The sequence below is a fragment of the Nannospalax galili genome, unplaced genomic scaffold (assembly GCF_000622305.1).
Source record: "Nannospalax galili isolate Female #2095 unplaced genomic scaffold, S.galili_v1.0 scaffold312, whole genome shotgun sequence".
In the NCBI taxonomy this organism is placed as follows: Eukaryota; Metazoa; Chordata; class Mammalia; order Rodentia; family Spalacidae; genus Nannospalax; species Nannospalax galili.
The window spans coordinates 3,670,335-3,698,216 of NW_008335967.1; the positions used below are offsets into that span (position 1 = coordinate 3,670,335).

Consider the following 27,882-nt stretch of genomic DNA (forward strand, 5'->3'; position numbering starts at 1 on the left):
GTACCCAGGAATGAATCATGAGAGCATTAATACCAATTAACTTTCCATTAGTGTAATAAAATAATTGAGATAATCTACCTAAAACAAGAAAAGGTTTTAGATTCAGTTTCAGAGATTTTGGTCCATGTTCAGTTGACCCAGTCATTTTTTAGGCCTGAGGTAATACGACATAGTTAAGCAGCTCTGTTTACTTCAGGATAGCCAGGAAGCACAAAGAGACAGGTGGGGCCCAGTTCCCAATAGCTCCTTCAGAAGAATGGCCTAATGAACTAACTTCCTTCCAGTAAGGCTCCACTTCCTGAAGGTTCTACCAATTCAGTATCATCTCATATGCTGGCATCTAGGGAACACACTCATCCAAGCTATAGTATCAGGTGTTTAACACTATAGGTTTTGATACCAAATCTACATCGAAATTTGCCACTTGATGTGTGTAACTTTCATTCTAGAGAAGGACAGACAATAAGCATGGTGCCAGGCATTGTTAATTATGATGGAGGAGAAATAGAATGGTATACATAGAATTAGTCATGGAGGAGGAGTATGGTGAAGGAAAACCCTCTCTGATAATAAGACCATATTGAAATAGGGAGTTGTGGAGGTGAGGGAGAAAACATGGCAGAGGGAATAGCCAATGGAGATACTGAAGGAGGAGTTTGATGACTAGCAAGCGGATATGTTATACTCAGAAAGATTGGGTAAAAGAAAAAGCAACATAAGAGTCAAAGGTGTCAGGGAAATCAAAGGAGATCAGAGAGCTTAACAGCTGTTTGAGGGCTCTGAGCAGGGGATACTCTGTTCCAAGTTTTTGCTGTATTTTTGTAATTGCATGGGCTGTTTTGGTAGTAGTACACTGAATTTGGAGCAAAGATGGAATTAACTGTTTACCAAGGCTGTTAGTGCAGAATCCTGTCAAGAGGTGATTTGATAGTGGTTTAAATCAGGAGGTGGTGATCTTAAGAAATAGATTCTGGGACTAGAGAGATGGCTCAGTGTTTAAGAGAGCACTTGCTGCTCTTGCAGAGGGTCCAGGATTGGTTTCTAGCATCATCATCAGTCAGCTCACAGTGCCTGTAACTTTACTTCCAGGGAATCAGATGTCTCTGGCCTCCGCCAGCACTTGACTCATGTGCCACAGACACACATACAAATTAAAAACAATAAAAATACTTCTTAAAAGAAAGCAAATTCCCAACTACTGTTTGGAGCCTAGAAATACCTGAAAGTGATGCTTCACAAGTTCATGAAGTAGAATATCTTTCTTAATATAGTCTCTTGTTTTTAAAAGTTCATTAATGACTTGGGCCCAAACAAAAAACCCTCCAATTTATTCTCCATTTTAATTTCTAATTTTGATACTGATAAACGATGCGTCTCTGAATTTTATATGTGAAGCTAAATGAGCTAGTATATTAACTTCTGTATTATACTTGGGAAAATAAAATCACATTTGTTGACACTTGCACATTTTTTAATGTTTTAGGGTATGGCTAGAAATTTTAAAATACTAGTAAACCAGCTTTTAATGATCAGTGTATTTATTGTTTGGGTACAGTAATGCTTCTCTTTTTTTTCCTCTTTTTCAATCTCATTTTGTGTAGGTTGCTTCCATCTTTGCTTTTGCCACTTGTGGAGGTTTTAAGGGCAAAACAGAAATTCAAGTGAGTTGTCCTAAAGTTTCTGAAAATAAAACTATTACAGCTACTTTTGGTTATCCATTCAGGTAAGTTTTAAAAAAAATCATTTAATAGCTGTTTGTAAATTCAACAGTGAATTTATTCACTGGGTATCATTAAGATTTCCAACAACTGAGCTAAACTTGGTGACACAGGCCTATAATCTCAGCAATCCCAGCACTTGGCAAGCTAAAGCAGGAGAGTGGAGAATCCCAAGACAGTCTGAGTTAGCAAGTCCCTGTCTCAAACATGTATATAATTTTTTTCAGCATTTATTGATTGAGGATGGTAGCAAATTTAAAATTTTTAGATTTTTAGATTTGTATGCTCCTGTGATTATTGCTACTCAGACCAGTGCCTATCTAAGCATTTCCTGATCTCTGGTGAAATAAATACACAAAGGGAGTATATTCATTGCTTTGTTCTTGCCAAGACCAAATACCTGACAGAAATAACTTAAGAAAGAATTGTTTGGGCTCACAGTTTCAGCAGGGTGTTCCGTGGTTTCTTGGCCACATGCACTTGGACAGAAAATCATGGTAGTGAGAGTGTGTGACTATTCTTCACCTCATGGTAGACAGGAAGCAGGGAAGGGGCCTGAAGACCATGTATAACCTTCAGAGGCAATCCCCCATATGACCTACTTCCTCCAGGGGGGTCCCTCACTAAAGTCTTCAGAACCTGACAAAATAATGCCACCATCTGGGAACCAAGCATTCAGTACATGAGCCTATGTGAGATGTTACATATGAAAGTCATAACAGAGCTGGATGTGGTGGCTCACGCCTTTAGTCCCAGCACTGGGAAGGCAGAAGTAGGCGGATCTCTGTGAGATCAAGGCCAGCCTGGTCTACTTAGTGAGTTCCAGGTCAGCTGGGGCTATAGGGAGACCCTTTCTCAAAAAGACAAAAAAAAAAAAAGTCATAACAGAAAGCAGCCTTTGAAACATTATCTTGATAGTCTATCATACCACAGTATATCTGGAATGGAAAAAAATGGAAACGCTTTAGTTACTTTATACTTTAGGTACTTTAGTGAGAGAAGCAAACAATTTATGACGGTACAGATTTTTTATGATTTTGTTATTACTGAATTAATAGTGTTTTATGTAATTTTAAGATGTATATTTATATAAAGTAAATTCCTATTTCTGTACCATAAAACTATATTCTTTTACTCTTAAGGAAAACATTAGTTTTTGACGTATCTTCTTTGTGACTTCAGAATTCATTGAAAAGTTATTATAAATGTCTGATATTTAAGATAGGATATGAATCTTTTGCTTAGCTTGCTTTACTTGACTTCTCAAAGACTCAGTTCTCTGTCCAGTAAATTGGAAGTGCTGTTTTTAAAGATTTTTGATATTTAAAATATTTATTATTTTTATTTTATGTGTATATGTGTGTTGCCTGAATGTTGGTAAGTGCACCAGTGTCATACAGTGCCTGCAGAAGACAGAAGAGGCTGTCGGATCCCTTGGAACTGGAGCTACGGACAGTTGTTAGCTGCCATGTGGGTGCTGGGATTCGAACCTGGGTCTTCTGCAAGAACTGTTGGTGTTCTGAACCACTGAGCCATCTCTCCAGCTCCAGATTTTTGATACTTAAAAGAAATTTTTTAAAATTTTATATGCATGAGTATTTTTGCCTGCATGTAAGCGCACACCCATCATTCAATGCCTGTGGAGGCCAGAAGAGGGCATCACAACCTCTGGAACTGGAGTTAGTGACGGTTCTTAGCCCCCATGTGTGTGCTGGGAACTGAATCTGGGACAAGTGTAGCCAGTACTCTTGTGCCATTTGAACCATTTCTTCAGCCTTTTTGTTTTTTTAAGACAGGGCTTCACTATGCAGTCCTGATTGGCTTGGAGCTTTGTAGATGAGGCTGCCCTCGAACTCAGAGAGATCCACCTGCCTCTGATCGCTGAGTGCTGGGATTAAAGGCATGCACCACCACACCCTGCAAATAAAATACTATATTAAAGATCTAAAGATCCTGAGAGCTTACTGATGATTATCAAAGGTTTTCTGTCCTTCTGCCCATTCTTTTACAGTTTTTTGTACGGTATCTTTAATGACAGGCGGTTTTGTAATTTATGAATGGAGAAAATGTAAGGCAATATGAATTTTCATTTAGCAGCTAATTAATCCAAGGTTAAAATATGAATCATGATCATTGGCTCTCCTAGAACTAGTCATATAGACTCTACTTCCCACAGTGGAATGTCTCAAGTTGTAAAATATTTGTTATAATCCCTTCTAATATGATAAATTATTTTTGCAGGAAGATAGTGTCTAAATGTTAAATTTAAAGTTCAATCTTTCGTAAACCTGCTACCAAATAAATTTATGGGTATATGTATTACGAAAAATTTGGCTTAATTAAATATTTGGATCTTCCTTTTTTAAAAGAAAATATTTTTAGTATATTTGGGGACTATTTTTGAAATGTCATTTTAATATGCTGCTTAAATATTTCTGTGTTAGGAGAGTCCAGTAATTCATATATTCTTGGGGGCCTTTTTTTTAATAGGTTGAATCAAGCATCATTTCAGTCACCTTCAGGTGCAAATGTATGTGATGTAAACTGGAAAAGTCATGTCCTCATAGGAGATTACTCTTCTTCTGCACAATTCTATGTTACATTTGCAGTCTTTGTGTTCTTGTACTGCATTGCTGCCCTTCTGCTTTATGTTGGTTACACAAACCTCTACCGGGATAGTCGTAAACTTCCTATGATTGTAAGTAATCAGTTTATTTCTCTTTATACAAAAATAATTTGTGGACGTATAAATTGTAAGTTGCATTTGAAGTTAAATACAGGTTTTATTATTGGCAAGCCAAATTCTTGACATAAATGTGTTGGCCATGAGAAGAGCTTTCTTCCATTATTAAGTTTAACCCAAATTTCTTAGTCTGTTTTATACTTAAATATTTGTTTTACTATAGAAAACCCTCAAATACTTGATAAATATTAAGTTCTAAATAGCAAAAATTGGGGTCTGGAGAGATTGCTCAGCAGACAAGAGCTCTGACTACTCTCCTAGCACCCACATAGCAGCTCACAACTGCCTGTAACCTCACTTCCAGATGTACACTATGGTGTACTTATGTACATGAAGGCAAAATACTCATGCATATAAAATAAACAATTTTTAAAAAGCTATTTGTGCTGGGTGTGGTGGTGCATGCCTTTGCACTTGGGAGACAGAGGCAGTTGGATCTCTCTGAGATCAAGGCCAATTGGGGCTACAGAGAGACCCTGTTTCCCAAAACAAAAAACAAACTATTCATGTCATTTTAAAAAAAACAGTTAAGTAGAAACTAATGCCTCAAATTTGAAGAACTGCAGGTCATACCAGTAATATTTCTATTTTTTTTTAACCTTTTTTTCTCTTTCCTCAAAATTCCCTTTATGCTTTTAAGTATCTTAGTAAGCTTACTGTCTCTGTATCAGGGATCAGCAGAATGTAGCCCAAATGTCAAATCTTACTTTTTAAAAATAAAATGTTCTGGGCCAGGCATGGTGGCGCACACCTTTAATCCCAGCACTCAAGAGGCAGAGGCAGGCCTTTCAAGGTCAGCCTGGTCTACATAGTTCCAGGACAGCTGGGGCTACAGGGAGACCCTGTCTCCAAAAGACCAAAAAAAAAGAAAAGTTCTTTGGAACATGGCTATACCTGATTTTGTATGTGGCTGGTTTTCTGTTAAACTCACTCATTTATAGTCTGACCCAGATAATTCTTATATTCAGCATCACTGGCATCAATAAGTTAAAATTGAGTCTTTGAGATCCCAACAAAGGATTTGGATTTGAAGTCCTGATACCTTTCTTGGGGCTTTAGAGTGTCTGAACTAGAAATAAAATAATCTTTAAGATTTAGGGACTAGACTGCCCTGGATTATCATTGGCAAATCCAAAGATAAGCCATGGTTTTAAGTTAGACCTCTACTATAAAAATGACTTTGAAGTCTGTGGTAGTGCATTGATTTGAAAGAGCAGAGGTATTTTTGTGATAGTTATCATTTGTATCTCTGAAAACAATACTGAAGTCTTAATAATCTGAGCTTACTTTAAAGGGAAGCCTATTTAAATATAAAGGAATTATTGATATAACAAGTTTTATTTACTGATTTATTTTTAATTTTTGCTGCTTGGATCATAAGAATGTCAATGGTAAGTAAGAAACAAAATAGTCTTACTATGCAGATTTATTTTCTTAAGTCTGAAAGACTATAAAATAGCTAAATGTTTTCACAAAATATTTTTAGGATGTTACCTTACAAAAATGGACATTATCTGTTTTAACTTGTAGTGCTTATTCATTACAAATTAGGAATCTAGAGCTTCAGACTTTTCAAGCTTTATCTTAAGGAATTAGGTTGATCATACAGATGACTATTTTATTAAAATTCCTTATAATAATTGGGGCTGGAGAGATGGCTCAGCGGTTAAAAACACTGACTGTTCTTACAGAGGACCGGGGTTTGAATCCCAGCATCCAAATGGCAACTAACAACTGTCGGTAACTCCAGTTCCAGGGGATCCAACAGCCTCTTCTGTCCTCCATGGGCATTGCACAACACGGGTGCACTCACCTACATGCAGGCAATACATACTCATACACATAAAATACCTACATGCAGGCAATACATTTTATGTGTATGAGTGTATTGCCTGCATGTAAGTGAGTACACCTGTGTCGTGCAATACCGCAGAGGTCAGAAGAGGGCTTAGGATTCCCTGGAACTGGAGTTAAGGATGGTTCATAGCCTCCATGTGGGTGCCGGGAATTGAACCCCGGTCCTCTGCAAGAGCAGTGGGTGCTCTTAACTGCTGAACCATCTCTCTAGCCCCAATAAGTAAAATATATATATATTTTTAATTCCTTATAATAGCCAGGCGTGGTGGCACATGCCTTTAATCCCAGCACTTGGGAGGCAGAGACAGGCGGATCTTTGTGAGTTCAAGGCCAGCCTGGTCTACATAGTGAGTTCCAGGACAGTTGGGCCTAGACCCTGTCTCAAAAAGACCAAAAAAAAAAAAAAATTCCTTATAATAAAAAGATTTTTTTGTGTGTTTTGTCATTATCCCCACAAATTCCTTTCTACTAAATGTAGCAATGAGCTCTTATGTTTTATTTAGTAAATCTTATTTTTTTAATTTATTTTTATTATATTTGTATGAGTACTTTGTGTGTATATTAGTACACAACATGCATGCGGTACCCGTACAGGCCAGGAGAGGGCATCAGAGCCCCTGCAACTGTAATTACAGATGATTGTTAGCTGCCATGTGGGTGCTGAGAACCAAGCCAGAGTCCTCTGCAAGAGTAGCCAGTGCTTTTAACCACTGAGCTGTCTCTCCAACACCTATCTAGTAAAATTTTAAAATACTGCACTTAAGTCAGTATTCAAATCTATTCTGTAGAAAGCTTTCTATATGATAAAGCAAAATGAGCTGGGCTAGGGAGATGACTCAGAGTTTAAGATCACTGGTTGCCCTTGCAGAGGTTTAGGTCCCAGCACCCACATGATGGCTAACAACTGCCAGTAAGTCCAGTTACAGGGGATCAGATACCTTCTGGCCTCTGTGGGCACTACATGCAAGTGGTGCACCTACATACATGCAGGCAATATACTCATACACAAAATAAAAATAAATATGCTGTTAAAAAATTAAAATGACCTAATTTTATCATTCAGGAAGTCAAAAGTAATTTTCTATGTTTAAGTGATGTTATTGATCCTACAAACCTACAGATATTTCAGAATTAGTTTCATTAATTTTGTTTTTTTGGCTGGTGTAATATAAAATGAATACTTCATTTTTTTTGTTGTTGTTTTGTTGTTTTAAACAGGGCCTTATATATCACAGGCTGGCCCCAATACCTAGCCAAAGATGACCTTGAACCTCCTGATCCTCCTGCTTCTCCTACCTCTGCTTCCTAGTTCTGGGAATACAGGCCTGCATCACCATGCCCAGTTTAACGGATGCTTCTTATTTATAAAAGTAAAATTAAATTTTGAATCCTTTTAATTAAAACAAATAGTATGAAAGGAGCTTTTAGGGTTTTTTGTTTGTTTTGAGCTGTAGCCCCAGCTGGCCTGGAATTCGTTGTATTGGACCAGGTTATCCTTGATCTCCCAGAGATCCACCTGCCTCTGCCTCCTGGATGCTGGGATTAAAGGTTTGTGTCACAAGCCATGCATAGTGGCGCACATCTTTAATCCCAGCACTCAGGAGGCAGAGGCAGGAGGATTTCTGTGAGTTCAAGGCCAGCCTGGTTCCAGGACAGCTGGTGCTACAGGGAGATTCTGTCTCAAAAAGACCAAAAGAAAAGAAAAGAAAAAAAAAAAAAAGGTTTGTATCACCACATCCAGTGAAAGGTGTTTTCTTTTAATACCCAAATTTTAAATTAACCAAAAGTAACATTGATTTTTAGGTATTGTTGATTAACAAAGATGAGCTTGTTGTTTAGCATTATTCTCAATTCTGTACTAAAGTATTGCTAGGAGTATTTCAATTTCAAATTTTTAAGTCTATTTAAGTTCTCTTTTTAAATGAATATAATACTTTTTTTGTTTTAAGTAGTACATGCCTTAAGGGTGGGCCAAATTAGGAATATAGAAAATAAAACATAACAAAAAGTTTTCCAAATTCTAAAATCTGTCATGAGTCATATCCTAATTTACTGGTGGAAGCTAAGCTGCTCCATGTAGCTGCGCTGCAAGACTCCAGGTAGAACTAACTATTCTTTAGACTGTAGTGTGACCAGACTCCTGGGCAGAGCAAATATAATTTGCAGGGACCACAATAATCCCCCACTTTCTTTCTGATTTATTTGTGGCATCATGTTTAGAAAGTTCCTGCTTTGGAAGTATATGGATGCTATACCATAATCTATTTATCAACAAAGTATATTTAAAGAGCATAACCAGTAAGCTGGGGAGATGGCTGCATTGGTAAAGTACTTGCCATGCAAGCCTGAGGATCTGAGTTCAGATCCCCAGCACCCATGTAGAAATTTAGACTTGGAAGTACATGTCTGTAACCCCAGCGCTACAGTGGGGGTAGAGACAGGCAGGTCCCTGAAGCTTACTGGCCAGCAGCCTAGTCAAATCAGTGAGCTCCAGTTCAGTGAGAAACTGTCTCAAACAAGGTGGAGCCAGGAGTGTTGGCACACACCCTTAATTTTTAAGATTTTTTTGTTTTAATATTTATGGTAGTAAGGGGCTCAAATGCGTTATCATGGTCAAAGAACAGCTTGCAGAGTTGGTTCTCTTCTTCCACCATGTGAGTTCCAGCTATGGTTTTAACCTTGAGGGAACTTAACACAACAACCTTTTATCAGATCTGTTTATACAGAAAGTACAGTGGAGGACAAGAGTAGAAGGGAGTAGTCCCACAGAGCAGTGAATGCCAGCTACAATATGTGTTTTCCCTGATCCACATGCTTTTTAAAAAGACCCAAGGCAATAGAGAGCTCAAATGCATTGAGCATTCCATACTTGTATAATTAGTCCTTAGTTTTAGTCCTCTAGTCACAAGTGTTTATTAACTGCTGTCTTAAATAGAATTCCATCTATATTCATGAAAAAATACTGGTATTAATCCTAAATTCATGACTAAAAGATGGCCAGCAAACTCAGACTATCAGGCTTGATGGTAAGCACCTTACATGCTGAGCCATCTCACTGGCCCAAAATAATTAAAATCTAATCCTTCTTATTTTAAAAAAGAATTCTTTCGTGATAAGCCCTAGAACTTGTTTCTGAGTTTAGAGAGACTTTGCTGCTGATACATATGAGCTCATGCCTTGAATAGACCCCATATACTTAGAGTAACATCAAATCTATACATTCTGAATAATTTCCATTTTGATCATAGATTCACAGGAAGACTAAACAAGGTGAGACCTACACTTCATATTACACAAATCCACACTTAAGGTGTTTAGATTTTTGTAACCTATAGCACTGGACAAAATTTTAGTTCCCCTAACAAAGAAGATTGGATAAGGAGACCGTTAAAACATTCACTTATGTTTTTGAAAATGTAATAAATAACGGAGAATTCAGTAGAAAGTAAGGGGTCTTGAAATGCTATTTTTGTCTTTTTGTTAGTATAATGAACATTCTTAAAATTCATAGTCATGAAAACACTTGGTTGTTTTGTTTTTTTTTTTAACCACCCCTTAACCACATCTCTTAGAGAATTAGATTTGACTAAAGTGAGAATTTTATTAGACCATAAAAGGAAGCAACAAGATAAGGGGGATTAGAGTATGCACAAAGGATTCTAAGAATATAAATAATTAAAAGAAATGTGGACATGAGTGAAGCTGAATGACAGTTAACATGGTAGAGTTAGATTATAGGTCTTAGTGGGGTCAAAAGACTTTCATGATTGGGATCCTCAAAAAAGATTACAAAGAAATGCACTTACTAAATGGCAGAGTAAAGTATGTTGTGAAGTATGTTCCTCAGAGTGTATGGCTAAGGTTATGGTGAAAGCTCTGTGAAACTTTGTTTTTTATATAAAAATTATGGACTTCAGGGTTAGGGAGATGGGTCAGTGGATAAAAAGCACTTATAAAAGCAAGAAGTCCTTAGTTCACATCCTCAGCACCCACCTAAAAGTCAGATATGGCCTATAACTGTAGCGTTGGAGGGCAGAGTCAGGTGGATCCTGGGAGTTTGATGGCCAGGCAACCTAACCAAAGTAGCAAGCTTCAGGTTCATAGAGAAACCTGTCTCAAAAAATATGATGGAGAAAAATAGAGGAAAACATCCAACCTACTCTTCTGTCCTTTACATGTGCATGTATGGGTATGAATACCCATACTCAAACCACAAATAAATTAATCCACCAAATTATTCTTGAAAGGAAGCAAGAGGATTGCCATGCACTCAAGACCAGGCAAAACCCTGACTCAAAAAAATATACAAATAAAAAAATGTTTTTGGATTGTGGACTTCTAAGGAGAGGATTAAACCTTACCATGTCTCAAGCATGGTGCTAATAACAGTAAGCACCAATGGTGATTAGATTAAGTGTGACCTTTTATTTTTATATTTTTATTTATTTTTGGTGTTTTGAGAGGGGTTTTTTCTGTAACTTCAGCTGGCCTGGAACTGATGTAGACCAGGTTGGCTTTGATTTCACAAAGATCCACCTGACTCTGCCTTCGGAGTGCTGGGATTAAAGGCATGTGTCACTGGGCCTGGCTGAGCCTGACCTTTTAAATAAAGTATGTCAAAAAGGCTGCTTCTTGGTACCATAGGGTTAAATGTAATCTTTATTTATGTGTTACTATTTTGGACTGTAATACTTTTAAATTGACTGCTCATTAACTCATGCTTATTTTTGCTTTAGGACTTTATTGTTACTCTTATTACTACTTTTTTGTGGTTGGTGAGTGCCTCAGCCTGGGGTAAAGCTCTTACAGATATTAAAGTCGCTACTGGACACAATATTATTCAGGAACTTGAGCCTTGCAAGCTACCAGTGGCCTGTTATTTTGGCTCTGTGACTAGTATGGGATCCCTAAATGTATCTGTGGTATGTATGTGTTACTTACACAATTTATATCATTTACTAGAACAACTTTACTAATAATTTAAGAAAGCTATAACTTTCAGTAAATCTCTGGATGAATATATTGGTTCTTATTTATACTGAGTTATTTAGATTCTAGTTAGCATATAACAGTGAAGAAAAATTTCTTAAGTATTACCTAGGCTGGAGGGATGGCTCAGCAGTTAAGAGTACTGACTGCTCTTGCAGAGGACCCCAGGGTTCATTCCCAGCACCTATATGGCAGCTAACAACCATCCGTGGGCTTCAGTTCCAAGAGGCCCTGTGGGCACTGCATGACACAGGTGCACTTACACATATGCAGGCAATACACTCATACACATAAGGTAAAGTAAAAATAATTTTTAAAAAGAAAAAAGTGCTACTTATGACCCAGGACTTTACCTGGAAGGCACTCACTAATGGTACTCACTAACTTTTGTTAAAATTATGTGCTAACTATTATGTTGTCATATCTTAAGTTATTTGACCATATTCTAAAAGGAATATGAAAGGTAACATTATCTTCATTGTTGGGCTGAGAAAACGTGTGGCTCATATGGTAATTTCATCTGAAAGGGCACAACTTTTGAACTACATCTGACTTTGAGCTTGTTCTCTTAAGTCTCACTTACTCTGGACACATGAAAATAATACTTTTAAGGTTTCTTTCCTTTTTTATGGCATTTATTTACATTTTTATTGTTAAACGAACTTTTAAAGAGTTCTTTAAGGTTCGGAGAAAAATTGAGCAGAAGTTACAGAGATGTCCCACATCCAAATCCCATCATATGCAGCGTCCCCCACTATCCAAACTTACCCTAGAGAGTACATTTTTTCGTTTGATGAACTTATATTGACTCTTAATAGTTGATTATTTTTTATTTTGTGTGTATGAGTGTATTACCTGCATGTATGTAAGTATATGCATGTCATGTAGTGCTCACGGAGGTCAGAAGACAGCATTGGATTCCCTGGAACTGGAGTTACAGATGGTTGTAGCTGTCATGTGGGTGCTGAGGACCAAACCCAGGTTCTCTGCAAGAGCAGCCAGTGTTTTTCACTGCTGAGCCATCTCTCCAGCTCCTACACTGACTCTTATAATCACCCAAAGGCCACAGTGTCTACTTGATGTTGTACATTCTGTGGATTTTGACAAATGTATTATGAAACATCTCTATACTTACATAAATCACTTTCACTGCCCCCAAAATCCTGTATGCTCTGAATCCACTATTCATCTACTATTCATAAGGTTTTAGTTTTTTCTTTTTTAGAGAAAGGGTCTCACTATATAGCTGTGGCTGGCTGGCCTGGTACTGACACTTTTATATTTTTTAAAAATATTTTATTATTTTTATTTTATGTGTATGAGTGTATTGCCTGCATGTGTGTAAGTGTACTCATGTCGTGCAGTGCCCATTTGAAGTTGTTTATTATTAAATACTGAGTATTCTATTTTGGAAGGCCTTTTTCAGAAAAATACCTTTTTTTTTTTGTCTTTTTGAGACAGGGTCTCCCTATAGCCCATCTGGCCTGGATTCGCTATGGAGACCAGGCTGGCCTCCAACTCACAGAGATCCGCCTGCCTCTGCCTCCCGAGTGCTGGGGTTAAAGGCATGTGCCACCGCACCCAGCTCTTTTTCTTTTTTTTTTTTTTTAATTTTTTTCAGTCATTTTGAGACATGGTCTTCCTGTGGCCTACAGCTGACCTGGGGAACTCACTATGTAGACTATGCTGATCAAAAGAAGGTGTCAGATTCCCTGGAGCTAGAGTTATGGATGGTTGTTAGCTGCCATGTGGGTGCTGGGAATCAAACCCAGGTTCAATTCAGTCAGTGCTCTTAACCACTGAGCCATCTCTCCAGCCCCTATATTTCTTGTCTGTAAAATTTAGTGTCTATACAGCATTAAATATTTTTCTGCCATTTTATCAAATTGAAGTTAAGTTTATTAGTAATATACTGAGTAGTCTGTTTTGGAAGGCCTTTTCCAGAAAAATACCTTCTTTTTTTTTTAAGTCATTTTGAGACATGGTCCTCCTGTGGCCTACAGCTGACTGGGAAACTCACTATGTAGACCATGCTGGCCTTGATCTCACAGAGATCCACCTGCTTCTGCCTCCCGAGTGCTGGGATTAAATAGGATTAAAGGCATACACCACCATGCCCAGCCCAGAAAATACTTTTCCAGTAGATAAAGTTAGTACTGCTTTATAAAGCAATTTGTCCACATTTTTGTTTTGTAACTTTGTAATTTAAAAGTCAATATTTGGAATGTATATTGACAGGCAGTGCTTTGAGCTGAACAGTTGCAGAAATTTTGTATATATGCCCAGGTGCACACAAAGAAGTATGAAGCATTTGCCTTTTAGTTACATGGTACCTCAGGCTTCTTACCCCACTCTTAAGTCACTATTACAATTTATAAAGGACTTTGTTAAAATAAGGTAAGTTCAGTTTGTTCACCCATGAGACTTTCTAGTCCTATGCATATATGGGAAGATTAATACTGTAGGTTGGTCAGTGTAGACTGTGGAGTATAACTCTTGACTGCATCTGTGGGTTGGAGTAGCAGAGAGCAGCTGGAGACAGGAGGAAATAGGAGAAGCTGTGTCAGGACAGTCCTAACTTTGAAATGGAAGAAAAGTGAAAACCCTAAAAGATGCAAACTCAGTTTCCTATCGATCCTCTTCACCCTGGAATACCAAAGTTTAAAGACAAAGTAGTTAAAAGGAGGGTTTCACTTTTCTCATAAGAATCCTATGTAATAAGCATGCAAAAATAAGTCTTTATTTGTGTTTTTTATATATGTATATATACACACATATAAATGTTATATATGTGCATATACATATATATAAACTTACAAATTTAGAGGTTTAGTGTGTTGAGAAAGTAAACCATTGTGCATCCAAATTTGTATAATGAACTGGTCTTTATTCTACTTTGTAAATATTAAACATTAAATTAAAAAGATTATATCTTGCCTGAAAATATTACATATTCAAAGGAAAATTAAACATTTTAAGTGAGTATTAAATTTTCATTTTTTTTTTTCCATAGATCTTTGGCTTTCTGAATATGATACTCTGGGGAGGAAATGCTTGGTTCGTGTACAAGGAGACCAGCTTGCATAGTCCGTCAAATACTTCAGCTTCTCATGGCCAAGGAGGTGTTCCACCTCCTTCTGGAATATAACTAAAGGGAGAAGTACACTGTGTGAAATGTGTCTGTACTGTCCTTGTTGCCATCATATTGAGAAGCACTATTGTTTCTAATAAAAAGTAATGGCTTTTTCAATAAATTGGTGGGTTTAAGATTTTGCTGCTTTTCTACCTAAAACGTGTGCCTTTTCTAGAAATTTAAGATGTAAATGTATTTTTACACGTAAATTTGAAAGTTCAGGAGCCTGTTATGAGATGATACTTATTTTTAAGTGAACAATAATTTCACTAAGTTGTTTGCCTTCTAAAGTGTTTACACCTTAAGCTTTAACATAAGCCTTCACTCAGAAAACAGTTACATCATATCCTAATAAGAAGAAAGTGTTTGGAATATACACTACTGTAAGTTTGTACAGATCATATACCTAAGCCTTGTCTTTAAGAAAACCTGGATTATATAAATCATATTTTAAAAAACATTTAGTGCAAATTTTGTATCTGAATATTGTACATGTTTAAAATTTTTTAATTGCAAAGACTGGGTATATGTTTTGTTTCTATTTTTCTAAATGACTTGCTGTACTTATTAGGTGTACTAAAATTGCCTTAGGAGCAAGGACTTGAATATTTCTAACAAATATGTAGTTAATTTCATACTTGTTACAGGAGGTGGTTCCTAGGCTTGCTGTATCAGTAGGAAGAGCACAGCTCAGATGGCTGCTTTCTATCCGTGGGCATTCTCAGTCATGCTTGTTTGCTAGCCTTTGTTGCTCATGCCATCTTAGTGCATATTGAGACCTAGTCTCCTTGCAAATAGAGAAAAATAATCTACCTTTTTTTGCAGACCCTATTTAAAGGGTTAATAAAAATTAACATTTAGTCAGTGAAGTTGATTTTTTTGAGTTTAGCATTGATATTGTAAAAATAAATGCAATTTGGATTTCATATTTCTTAATATTCATTCTTATTTCACAAAAGGATGATTAAGGAATTATGCTCATAAAGGAACCTAAGTAAGCTCTACTATGGGTGTACTGTCTTTATACACATTTGGGTATGTTTGGAATATAGTGCTTATTCATATTTGCTTCCTGGTCTTTTTTGTTGTACAGGGATCTAGACCTCCTATTCTTACAAGATGATGTTTATATGTAAATCACATCTTGCATATTGCCTTATTTTGTTGCTTTTATTCATGACTGAAAGTGTCTATATGGAAATATATGTTTTATGCAACAAATAATAAAGAAGTTAAAAAGAAAGAATGCACCAATTGGTATATTACAAAGAACCCTTCATCTTAAAGGCATGAGCAGTGCAGAATGCAACTGGTTCTCAAATCAGGAACTAGAGTTACAGTAGTGTTTTTTAAGTGCTTGGCAAGGAACGGAACAGACAGAAATGCTTTCATTCTCATTTGAAAAATACTTGTAACTACTGGGTTAAGTTTTCCTGATAAACATTTTCTAATTGATCACTCAAATACCAAAGATTCCTAATGAAGAGTATTCACCTATGTAGCTGGTGATACAGTTCAGTTGGTAGACTGTCTAGCATGCATGACAAGGCTCTGGGTTCAGTCCCCTGCACTGCATAAACCAGATGTCAAAGCTCAAGCCTATAATCCCTGCACTCAAAGTTCAGAGTCATTCTTGGCTATATAGGGAGTAGAAGTTTAAAGCCAATCTGGGATACATGAGATTCTGTCTCAAAAAAAAACACCCACACATGCACACACACTTGCACACCCTGGATCTAAACTGCTTGTGACTTTACTTTAGCTACCCTACTCTCTGGCTAACTTCAGGTGAAGTACTCTCTGTGCCTCCATTTGTATCTGAAAATATGGAAATAAAAGTACTGACCTCAAAGAATATATGAAAATGAAATTAAGTGTAAAGCCATGACACTGGTGAGCACATCATAGATCCTCTATAAATGCCAGCTGTGCCTAAGACTTAACCTGAATCCAAGGGACTAGAGGAACTAGCTTCAAGCATACAAGCTTCTCCCATAACCAATCTCAGATGTTTGGGTGTGTTCATTTTTCTTTTGGGGGCAGATGTTGGTAAGGTCATTGAAAAAGTTGCTACTGAGATTAGAGTAAGCTTAGAGAGAACTTCTGTCACCTTTTTACTCTTTGCTTTTTAGTGAACAGTACAGAATTAGAAAATTTGTAGGATAGTTTCCAAGACAAAAGTGATAAAAGTTTAAACTTACTTGGAGATGGATTGTAGAGAATTATTTAGAGACAGATTCATCATTATGGTTTATATATAATGTTTGCATGGATAAAGATTAATCTGTAAATGATAGTATTGCATGCTCTTATGTATTATGCATAATTCTCTTACATTTTTATATAATTTTCCAATAAAGTATAAAATAATATACAACAGTTGCTTTATGTACATCAGATTTTTTAAGGGAGTAAAATATCTAAGTACAGCTTTTTCATAACTGAGGTTACACAAGTAGACTTTTCTTACCTTTCACTGATACAGATAGCTCAGAAATCAATATTCTCGTGAACTTAGTGTGAAAGCCCCTATAATATTTAGAAACAACTGCTACAGGTTATAGTGTACAGTGTTCACATTTTTCAGTTATAAGCCAAGTATGCAAAATTGCTTAGCAAGTGCTCATACCAATTCAGCCTCCTACCAGCAGTATGTAGAAGTTCATGTTGCTTCATAGTCTTACTGGTACTTGATGCTATTAGACTGTTCCCAAGTTGGTTTGAAATAATGTCTGTGATAATTTTAAATTTGTTTCTGATTGTGATTGAGGTTGGCAGTACTTTTCGGTGTGTACTGGCTACTTTGTCTTCCCTACTGTGTTTCCTAGTCATATCCTTTGCTGGTTTTTCCTTTTTCGGACAGTCTTTTCCTGTTGATTAGGTAGTTCTTTGTATGTTGTCAATAGTAAGGCTTTGAATGTTTCTAGGTTGCAGTTGCCCGTCTATGGTTTATGTTTTCATTTTAATGTTAATTTAGCTATCTTCCTCGTGATATCTGCTTCTTGTGTCTTAAATCTTTTTTCATTATCAAAGATATCTATATTCAGGCCAGTGCAGTAGCACATGCCTTTAATTTCAGCACTTGGGACGCAGAGGCAGACAGATCTGAGCTTCTTGAGGCCAGCCAGAACTACCCAATGAGACCCCATATCCAGAGGGGGAAAAAAAAAGATACCTGTGTTTTCTTCTTCATATTTTATTTCTCCCTTGGAGGTCTTCATACCATTAAAAACGGTATTTTATGGTCCCTACTTTAATTAATCTAATTTTCAACATATTCAGTTGTCATGTTGCTAAATTATTTTTAAATGTCTTATTTACCTATTGTGAATTTCCACATTGTCTGTAGCCCTTCCTATATGCTTATCTAGCCTTATCATCCTTTAATTATACATAGCTTTATATTAGTTTTGGCTATGGTGAAATAATGTGTTCTTGTATATATTTTAGTGTCAGCTCATCAGATGATTCCTAAAAACTTTGGTGAGATTTCATTTGTAAAGAATTACATTGACTTTATGGATCAATTCATGGAGAATTTTCAAATTTATAATGTCAAGGCTTTGTATTTATAAGCATGGTATATTTCTGCACTTGAATTTTTTTATGCTTTTCAATAAAGTTTTAAAATTTTCTACATAAAGGTTCAAGATTATGGGGCTGGAGGGATGGCTCAGTAGTTAAGAGCACTGACTGTTCTTGCAAAGGACCTTGGTTCAGTTCCCAGCACCCACACGGCAGCTGTCATCTGTAGCTCCAGTTCCAGGGGATCCTGCACCCTCTTTGGACCTCCATGGGTATTGCACAACACGGTGCACTTACCTACATGTAGGTAATACACTAATACACATAAAAAATAAAAATAAAATATTTTTAAAAGATACAAGAGTACATGTCATTTGACCATATAAACAACAAAGAGGCATTCTGAACATTGTTAAGTTGCTTCGTGAAGTAAACTGCCTCACTTTTGTAGCATTTATTGGTTCTATATGAGAATGGAAAAGGAGGCTACATGGCCTTATTTGAGGTCTCAAGATGTGAGTCAAGTGTGGTGGCACATGCCTTTAATCCCAGCACTGAGTAGGCAGAGGCAGGCTTGGTCTACATAGTTCGAGGCCAGCTGGAGCTACAGGGAGCCCCCTCAGAAAAAAAGATCACAAGATGTAATTGGTGTCTTAATCATAGCATCATTCTCTGAAGCCTGGGTGGTCACCGATCATGTCACTGAATTCTTTCATTCTGGTATTTCTAATGCATCTGTTCTTGACATTATCTCTAAAATTGCTCTTGACTTTCACTTCGTCTCTAGTCATCTTTCAGTTGCTTCTCTGCCTAGCCATTCACTGCCATGCAAACAGTCTGCCCTCGTGCTTACCTAGTGAAAGCCCAGCTGTGCGATTGGCACACCTCAGATGTCTGGAATTCTGCTGGGCAGTCCTTTGACAGCTCTAACCAATTCCTTCACTATATTAGTTTCCCAATTCTACTGGAACAAACTACAAACTTGGCTTAAAATAAATTTATTCTCTCACGGGTCTGGAAGCCAAAATAGTGCAATAGGGACCCTTGGTCATCTCCAAAATACCAAATTTTCATCAAAATGTTTAGATGTTGCCTTGTGTGGAAGTAAAACTTGTTTCCTTCTGTGAATTAAAGATGTCAGCAGGGTCACACTCCCTGCACAGAATTTAGGAAAGAATCCACTCCTTGCCCTTTTCAAGTGGTTGCTGGCTTCCCTGGCTAACAGCAACACAACCCCATTCTCTCCGTAAGTCTTTACATCACCTTATGTGTCTGTAAAAATCTCTTTGCTTGTTTAGTTTGTTAGGACAGGGTCTTGCTATGTAGCCCAGGCTATCCTGGAACTAACTTACTTGTGTAGTCCAAGCTTACTTTCAACTCAGGATTTTTCTGTTTCAGCCTCCTGGGTACTATGATGACATGCCCAGCTCCCTTTGCCTTACTCATAGGCAATTGTGATGACACCATGGGCTACAGGATAATCTAGAATAAGCGCAAGATCCTTAGTCATATCTGCAGAGTTTATTTTCACATACAGCAACATTTAAAAATTCTGAGGATGAGAATTTGGTATTTTGGGGTTGACCAGATGTCCCTATTGTATTATTTGTGGTAGCTTTGTTACAGAGTATATATAAGAACATGATGAGGCTGGAGAGATGGCTCAGCAGTTAAGAGCACTTAACTTTTGCAGAGGACCTGGGTTTGGTTCCTAGCACCCACGTTGGGCAACTCAGCCACCTGTAATGCCAGCTCCAGAGAGTCCAGTACCCTCTTTTAGCCTCCATGGGTACCAACACACACACACACACTTACACACACACACACACAAAACACAACACAAAAGTAAAATCTTCAAAAATATGTGAAAACATGCCTGTACTATTCTCAGACCTCCAGTGCTCCTCAATGGGTATCAGTTCTGAATGTTAGCACAATACATCTCTTTGAGGTTTCCATGATTGTAATTGTTGACTTACAAAATTTGTAAGATGAAATCATTTTCTTTGCTATTTTTAAAAACTCGTGTTAACAGACTTAGCTGTGGTTTGTTAATCCTCACATGTTTCATATATGTTTTAGTATGCCATAATTCGTGTCTATTGATGGCATTTGGGTTATTTGGTGCTTTTGTTGCTATGGAACAACAGTGAGGTTACTGGGCTATGGAACTTTGGGACTGCCAAGCTGTTTCTCAAAATAGTTATGCCAGAAGCACTCCTTCAGTTAGATGAGGGGGCTCATGTCACAGTTTAATTTTTGCTAATTTGGTGAATATGAGCTGTTTCATACTGGTTTTAATTTTCTTGCTTATGAATGAGTGAATGAACTTAAACATCTCCTTTATTTTTTAATCTGGAGATTGAACCCAGGACCCCATGCATGCTAGGCAAGTGGTCGGTCACCATGCTATACAGTATAGTTTGATGTTTTGTGTTTTTTTGTTGTTGTTGCTGTTGTTTTGTTGAGATAGGATCTCACTGTATAGCCCTGGCTGGCCTAGAACGGATTATGTAGACCAACCTGGCTCAAACTCATAGAGTCCACCTGCCTCTGCTTCCCAAGTACTGGGATTAAAAGCACACTCCACCACACCTGGCTATGCTTCCTTTTTACTTGGCGAGGTTGCTGGGGGATGATCCATAGTGTCAGAAGTTTGCCAGTCCTTTGAAAGAATTGGACTGCTATTTTTTGTTCTCTTTCTTTACTTCTTACTTTCATCTTCTTTGGTTCTTTCCTTCTAGCATACTTACTGGTTTTTTCTCTAATTTGAGATGGTACTCAGCTCATTAATTAAATTTTTTTTAATTTTATGTGCATGAGTGTTTTGCCTATGTATGTAAGTGCATATGTGTCATGCAAAGGCATAGGCCAGAGGAGGGTGTCCGATCCCCTGGAACTGGAGTTAAGGACAGCGGTTAGCTGCCATGTGTCTGTTGTGTAACCAACCTGGGTCCTCTGCAAGAGCAGCCACTGTTCTTAACTGCTGAGCCATCTCCACAGCTTATTAACTTTAACTTTTTAACCAATCTTTTCCTCTTAATACATACATTTGAACACCAGGCATGGTGGCACTTGCCTTTAATCCCAGCACTCGGGAGCCAGAGGCAGGTGGATCTCTGTGAGTTCGAGGCCAGCCTGATCTACATAGCGAGTTCCAGGCCAGCTGGGGCTACAAGGAGACCTTGTCTCAAAAATACTAAAAAACAAACAAACAGGAAAAAACGTACATTTGAGTTTTTTTTTTAATTTGCACTATTATTTCAACTTTATTCCACAAGTTTTGATGCTGTATTTTATTGTTGTTCTAAATGTATTCAAATTTCCCATCATAATTCTTAAATCTACTAGGAGTATGTTTCCAATCATATGGGGCTTTCTCTTTTGTTTTTTATTGACTACTCTGTTGTGATGTTTGCAATATTCAGTCCCTTGAAATTTCCTTAGGTTTTTTGACCTAGTTTATGGTTGTGTTTTTAGCTACCATCATATACCACGACTGTCATTTCCATCAACAACAGAGTGTGTATATCACCAGATCATCTAGGTATGTAGTACCCTACACCATCCAGGATTGTGTTTTAATGTTTGCATAATGAAGAAATCACCTTAAGTGCATTTCTTATAATGTGTCCTGTCATTGATTCCTGATTTGTATTTCATGTGTTTGCATAGGTACCCTCTTAAGTGTGGTGTTTTATTTGCACCATATATCAGATTATTTTATTGTTTAAATCTTTTATATTTTTACTGAAACACATGTAAAATAAGGCTAGACCCCCCCCCCCCCCCAAAAAAAGCCTCAGGAACAGAGCGTTAAGTAAGTCTGTCGTTAGCCGGGCATGATAGTGCACGCCAGTAGTCCCAGCACTTGGGAGGCAGAGGCAGGTGGATCTCTGTGAATTCAAGGCCAGCCTGGTCTACATAGTGAGTTCCAGGACAGCTGGGGCTACAGGGAGACACTGCTTCAAAAAGACAGAAAAAAAAAGAAACAGTCTGTTCCGTGACTTGACAGCTCTCAGTTTATGGTACCTGGCCCTTCATGTGCTCTTTGTTCACTCTATGTTGAACTAAATCATGTGATGTGAAGCTTTCTTTTGTTCTGAGGGTTGGTCAGACTCCTCAGGGGGATTTTCTGGGAGACGTGCTTGGAGAAAGCTGCTCTCTGAAGATGCTCCTCTGGCCCTCCCATCCCTCTCTTGTTGGCTACCCCCTCCCCACCCTCATCTCTTTCTCATTCTTACGTTTAATGAAGCTCCTCTCCAGGCTTTAAAGAGAAGCCCCATCATGTTGGATCTCCATACATTGAATTGCTTCTGTCTAATTCTCTCCTTCCCACCTCAAGGCCCAATTACAGACTTGCAATCCTCTCATTCTAATAAACCCCATTGAAGGGAACTGTGTCAGCTTCCTTTCCAAACCAGAAGCTGCTGCTTCACTTCTGTTCTGTTTAACATCCACACATACACCAATTTTTTTCCTTCTATCACACTAAACCTTTAAGTTAGCAAGGAAGGCTTTTTTAGACATCAGTTTGTATCTATAGCCAAATGCTTCACTTTTGTGAAAAACTGAAGTACACCCAGGCCTTTACATTCTCTATACATGAGCAAAGAGATCATCTGTCCTCTGCTGTCTGAGAGACTTAAGGATTAATAGGATTAGGGCTCACATGAGAACCATTACATTCACTTGATAATGCAATTTGTTATTATCCTTGACAAGAACTATTTCAATGGAATTTTAGGGACAATAGCCTAATTACAGATAGTAATTTGGGATGGGAGCGCCTATGGGTGATTCTTTTGAGATGCTTCACTGAGAGGACAGCAGAACTGATAGCTGAATGGCCAAAGGAAGACACAAACATTTGTGTACTTAAGATTTAGCCTTTTAGGTCTCAGTAGCTGAGAGGATTTTAAGATGAGAATTCTTTTCAGAATTGGAAAAACTTGCTGACACAAGGAAGGAAAGGAAGAATGATTGCAGAGCCAGAAGGGGAAAGGGGAGGCATCTGGTGCCCAAGAGGAAATGCTGATCTCTGCAGTGAGAGCATATACAGCCCATTGTTTAAGAAGGAGGAAACTGTGTTCCATATGTGTCTTCATGTTCATGTGTGTATGCACGTGCGTGTGTGTGTGTGTGTGTGTGTGTGTGTGTGTGTGCAAGTGGAGGCCAGAGCTCAATGTCCACATCTTCCTCAGTCACTTTCCACTTTGTTTTTTGAGGCAAGGTCTCACTAAACCTGAGGTTCATGAGTTCTGTTATACTGGTTGTCCAGAAAGCCCCAGAGATCCTTCCCCAGTGTTGAGATTACAGTTGCACTCCACTGTAACCAGCTTTTTCACATGAGTGTTAGGGGTCATCCCCAACACATAAATGCAGCACATAAATACTCTCAAGGAGAGCTATCACATCATCATCTCAATAGATATAGAAAATACCTTTATCAACTTTTATGGGGCTTTTTTTTTTTTTTTTTTTTTGAGACAGGGTCTCCCTGTAGCCATAACTGGCCTAGAACTCACTATGTAGAGACCAGGCTGGCCTCGATCTCACAGAGATCTGACAGACCTTTAACAACTTTTGATAAAAGCCCTGAAAAAGCTAAGAATACAAGGAATGTATCTTAAAATAATAAAAGCTGTATATAGCAAACGTAGTTAACATACTAAATGGGGAGAAATTAAAAATATTTTCTCTAAATTCAGGGGTGAAACATGCCTACTCTCTCTGCTTTTATTCAATATAGTGCTTGAAGTCTTATCTAGAGCAGTAAGAGAAAGAAATAAAATGAATATAAATAGGAAAGGAAGAAACCAAACTATTCCTACTTGCAACTAACATAAACTTGTACTTAAAAGACTCCATGAGAAAATTCTTAGACCTGATTAAAGAAAAAACTTTCAACAAAGTAGCAAGATATAAAATCAACATACAAAATCAGTAGTGTTTCTGTATACCAATAATGAACTTGCTGGGGGGGAATTAAAAAGATACATCCACAATAATTTTTAAAATATCTAAGAATAAACCAGAAGATGGAAAAACCTCTGTAATGAAAAAGTTTAAGACACTCAAGAAATTGAAAACACTGAAAGATGGAAAGGCCTTCCATGTTCATGGATAGGCAGAATTGATACTGTGAAAATGACTATATTACCCAAAGCAATCTACAGATTCAAAGCAATGCCCACCCAAATACCAGTGGCAGTCTTCACAGAAATAGAAAAAAACAATTCTAAAATTTATGTGGACACAAAAGACCCCAAATAGCCAAAACAATCCTAAACAGAAGTGGCAAAACTTCCCATTCTCTGCTCTTTCCATCTCAGCCTTCCGGTGACCACCAAAATCATTGTCATCCCTGGCACAAAGATTGAGTCACGAGTTATTCTCTGGCCCTAGAGATAACTCATTTCTGCCTTTTTCCCCTTCAGGTGCATAAATGTTCCCTCCTCTAAGGTTGAATTCCCACCATCTGACATGCATCAAAACAACCTCACATGCCCTGCGGTTCACTTGGAGATAAGAGGAAAATTGCCTACTCTCCCATATCACTGAGTTTGGGGCCCTGCCATGTATCTAGTAGAAAGCCAGTCAGAGCAGGTCATTCTGCTACTTGGATGAGATGACAAACCAGAAATGTGTACAGAGATGAGTCTGTGAGCATACTTGGTGCCAGGGATCCATCAATGAACAAAACAGATGAAGCACCCTTGGCTACTTTCTTTCTAGAGAGAGAAAAAAACAACAAAGACTAAACATAATCTCAGTAAATTTTTTAAAAAGTGTCACCAAAAATTATATTGTTGACAGAAACAAAAGATGGGAATGTGAGGGAGTTTAGAAGAAAATAGATGGAAATTTTAAGTACAGACTGAGTGTCCCTTATCCAAATATCTTGATTAGATGACCAAGCCTAGCCTCTCTGAAGAGGGGAACACATGAAGGAGGTCTAAGGGCATTTGGTGTTGTGCTTATGGAAAAGTGTAGTGTCTTGGCAGAGGGAAAGCAAGGCCAAGGTACAGAACCAAGAGCATGTGTGCAGAGTTCATTCTGGAGACCAGCACCGGGTTAGTGATGTGGATAGGGCACTTAAAAGATTAGGCCTGAAGCACTGTTGCAAAGCGGTGGAAGACTGCCTCTGCCTTGGGCAATGGATCTGAAGTCCCAGTAGACAGCAGGACCAGCAGTCTGGAAGCAAAGCTGAACATGCAACAGGACAACTAGAAACTACAGTACAAACTGGAATCTGAAAGTCAAATTAGAACCCTTGAGACCCAGATGGACACCTTGAACCCATCCCTTCTCTAGCTTCCCCCCTTGACTACACAGGGGAATTGCAGGTGCCACCTGTGCTCTTTGAGGCAGAACTTCAGGTGCCAGGCTCAGGACACAGAATGCAGGGAATCTGGCAGCAGCTGCCGAGCTGAGCCACAGCCTCAGAGTGAACCAGCAGTTCAGCAGCATCACTTGTGAGCAGCTGCAGCGACTGGCTTCCTGCAGGGACCTGCTCAGCATTCTGGCAGCTGCTTGATTGCCTCATTCCAAACCTCACAACCTGCTCTCTAGAGCCTGATGCCAAGAATGAAAGCCAAGAATTCTGGGAAGTGTAGTTTAAGCGTAACTAAGCTGACACATCTTAAAATTAGGAACAGCAAAGATGCCAGTACGGCCAGGCAGGGGTGAGTTTTGCACAAAGTGGTAAGGGTTGTCTGCAGAGTATATTTGAATTGAAACTATACCTGAGAGGGCTGGAGAGATGGCTCAGCAGTTAAGAGCACCTGTTCTCCCAGAGGACCTGGGTTTGGTTTCCAGCACCCACATGGCAGCTAACAACCATCTGTAACTCCAGTTCCAGGAGATCTGATGCCCTCTTCTGACCTCTGAGGGCATTACATGACACTGGAGCACTTACACACATGCAGGCAATACACTCATACACATAAAATAAAAATAAATATTTTAGGGGTCTGGAAAGATGGCTTAGTGGTTAAGAGCACTAGCTTTCCTTGCAAAGGACCCAGGTTCAATTCCCAGCACCCACATGGTGGCTAACAACCATCCATAACTCCAGCTCCAGGGGAATTCAATACCCTCTTCCAATCTCCTCCATAGTACAAGGGTGCACTTACACACATGCAGGCAATACACTCATACACACTAAAAAAAGAAAATTTAATATATTTTTAATTAAATTTTTTAAAAAAGAGAGATGACGCCTGAAAATTGTCCTTTGACCTCTGCATGTGCACCAAGGCATTCAAGTACCCACATATGTACACACACACACACACACAATAAATGTAATAAAAATTATTTTTAGAAAACCCCAAGGAGGTGTTTCACAGAGCATAAGAAACTGATGCTAATTTATATGGAAGAACATAACGTCAAGAATAACCAAGATATTTTGGAGCCAGGCATGGTGGCACGTGACCTTAAAACCCTGCATTTGGGAGGCAGAGACAGGCAGATCTCTGCAAGTTCAAGATCAGCCTGGTCTGCCTAGCAAGTTCAAGGACAGCTGGGGCTACAAAGAGACCCCATCTCAAAAAGACCAAAAAAAATCTGGTGAGGGGGAGAGTAATTTATCTTATAGTAATTTTTAAAAATATTTTATTTATTATTTTAATTTTATGTGTACGACTATATTGGTTGCATGTGTGTGAGTGCACCCATGTCGTGCAAAGCCACGGAGGTCAGAAGAGGGTTTCGGATTCCCCTGGAACTGGAGTTAAGGATGGTTGTTAGCCACCATGTTGGTGCTGGGAATCAAACCTGGGTCCTCTGCAAGAGCAGTCAGCACTCTCAACGGCTGAGCCATCTCTCCAGCCCCTAGATATAGTAATTTTTAATAAAATCATATAATTAAGATGGATGATGTAAAAATGGGTAGATAGAATAGAGAGATCAAGGGGGCTGGAGAGATACTCAGCGGTCAAGAACACTTCCTGTTCTTCCAGAGGACCTGGGTTTGATTCCCAGCATTCCCCCATGGTAGCTAACAATTGTCTATAACTGCAGTTCTAGGGGATCCAGCACTCTCTTCCGACCTCTACAGAGCAATGCACACATGTGGTGCACTTAAATACATGCAGATAAAACACCCATACACAAAAATATAAATAATAAAATATTAGAAAAAAGGAGAGATAAAAATTATACCAATTTCTATTTGATTTTTGTTTATTTTGTGTTGAAATTGAAGGCATATGCCACTACACCCAATTTTCTTATTTGACTTTTTTTCAAATGAACTTTCATTTGAAATTACTTTTCCTCACTTTTTTTTTTTTTTTTTTTTTGGTCTTTTTGAGACAGGATCTCCCTGTAGCCCCAGCTGTCCTGGATTCACTATGGAGACCAGGCTGTCCTGGAACTCAGAGGCTGGCCTCAAACTCAGATACCTGCCTGCCTCTGCCTGAGTGCTGGGATTAAAGGCGTGTACCACCATGCCCAGCTCCTCACATTTTTTTAAGAGTCTATACTATGCAATGACCCACTTAGCCAATCTTCCAATACCAAAATTTCTAACAACAAATGGTACAGTTGTTCTAAATAATAAAGGTTGTTCTTCACTAACTAAGGTAATGCTTATGCTTCTGTAAATTTAACATAAAAATCACATTTTAAGTTTGTAAGGTTTAACATGTAATTTCAAAGACATCATGTTTTATAGGAATCTACAAGCTTTCAATCTCTAAAAAGTGATGTAATTTTTAGGGTTCAAAAGTTACATTTTTTTTTCCAAAAACAAATGTTTCATATTTTCTCCTATAGTTTCAAACTTTCTTTTTAAATTTTTTTTCTAAATTTTAATTTTTTTTCTTAATTTTATGAGAGTATTGCTTGCAGATACGTTAAGTGCATTCCAGTCATGTAGAAGAAGGTGTTGGATTCCCCTGGAAATA

At 38.1% G+C, this 27,882-nt stretch overlaps 1 protein-coding gene across 1 annotated transcript in view; it reads left to right on the plus strand.

Moving 5' to 3' along the window:
* Sypl1 (synaptophysin like 1) overlaps window positions 1-16,490 on the plus strand; it is a 28,257-nt gene extending 11,767 nt beyond the window's left edge. The window contains exons 2-5 of the mRNA XM_008830732.3: window positions 1,602-1,723; window positions 4,209-4,416; window positions 11,055-11,240; window positions 14,321-16,490. Of these exons, the coding sequence (XP_008828954.1) occupies window positions 1,602-1,723; window positions 4,209-4,416; window positions 11,055-11,240; window positions 14,321-14,455 (651 nt within the window). The 3' untranslated portion in view covers window positions 14,456-16,490. The remainder of the gene's footprint in view (window positions 1-1,601; window positions 1,724-4,208; window positions 4,417-11,054; window positions 11,241-14,320) is intronic.
* The last annotated feature ends 11,392 nt before the right edge of the window (window positions 16,491-27,882 follow it).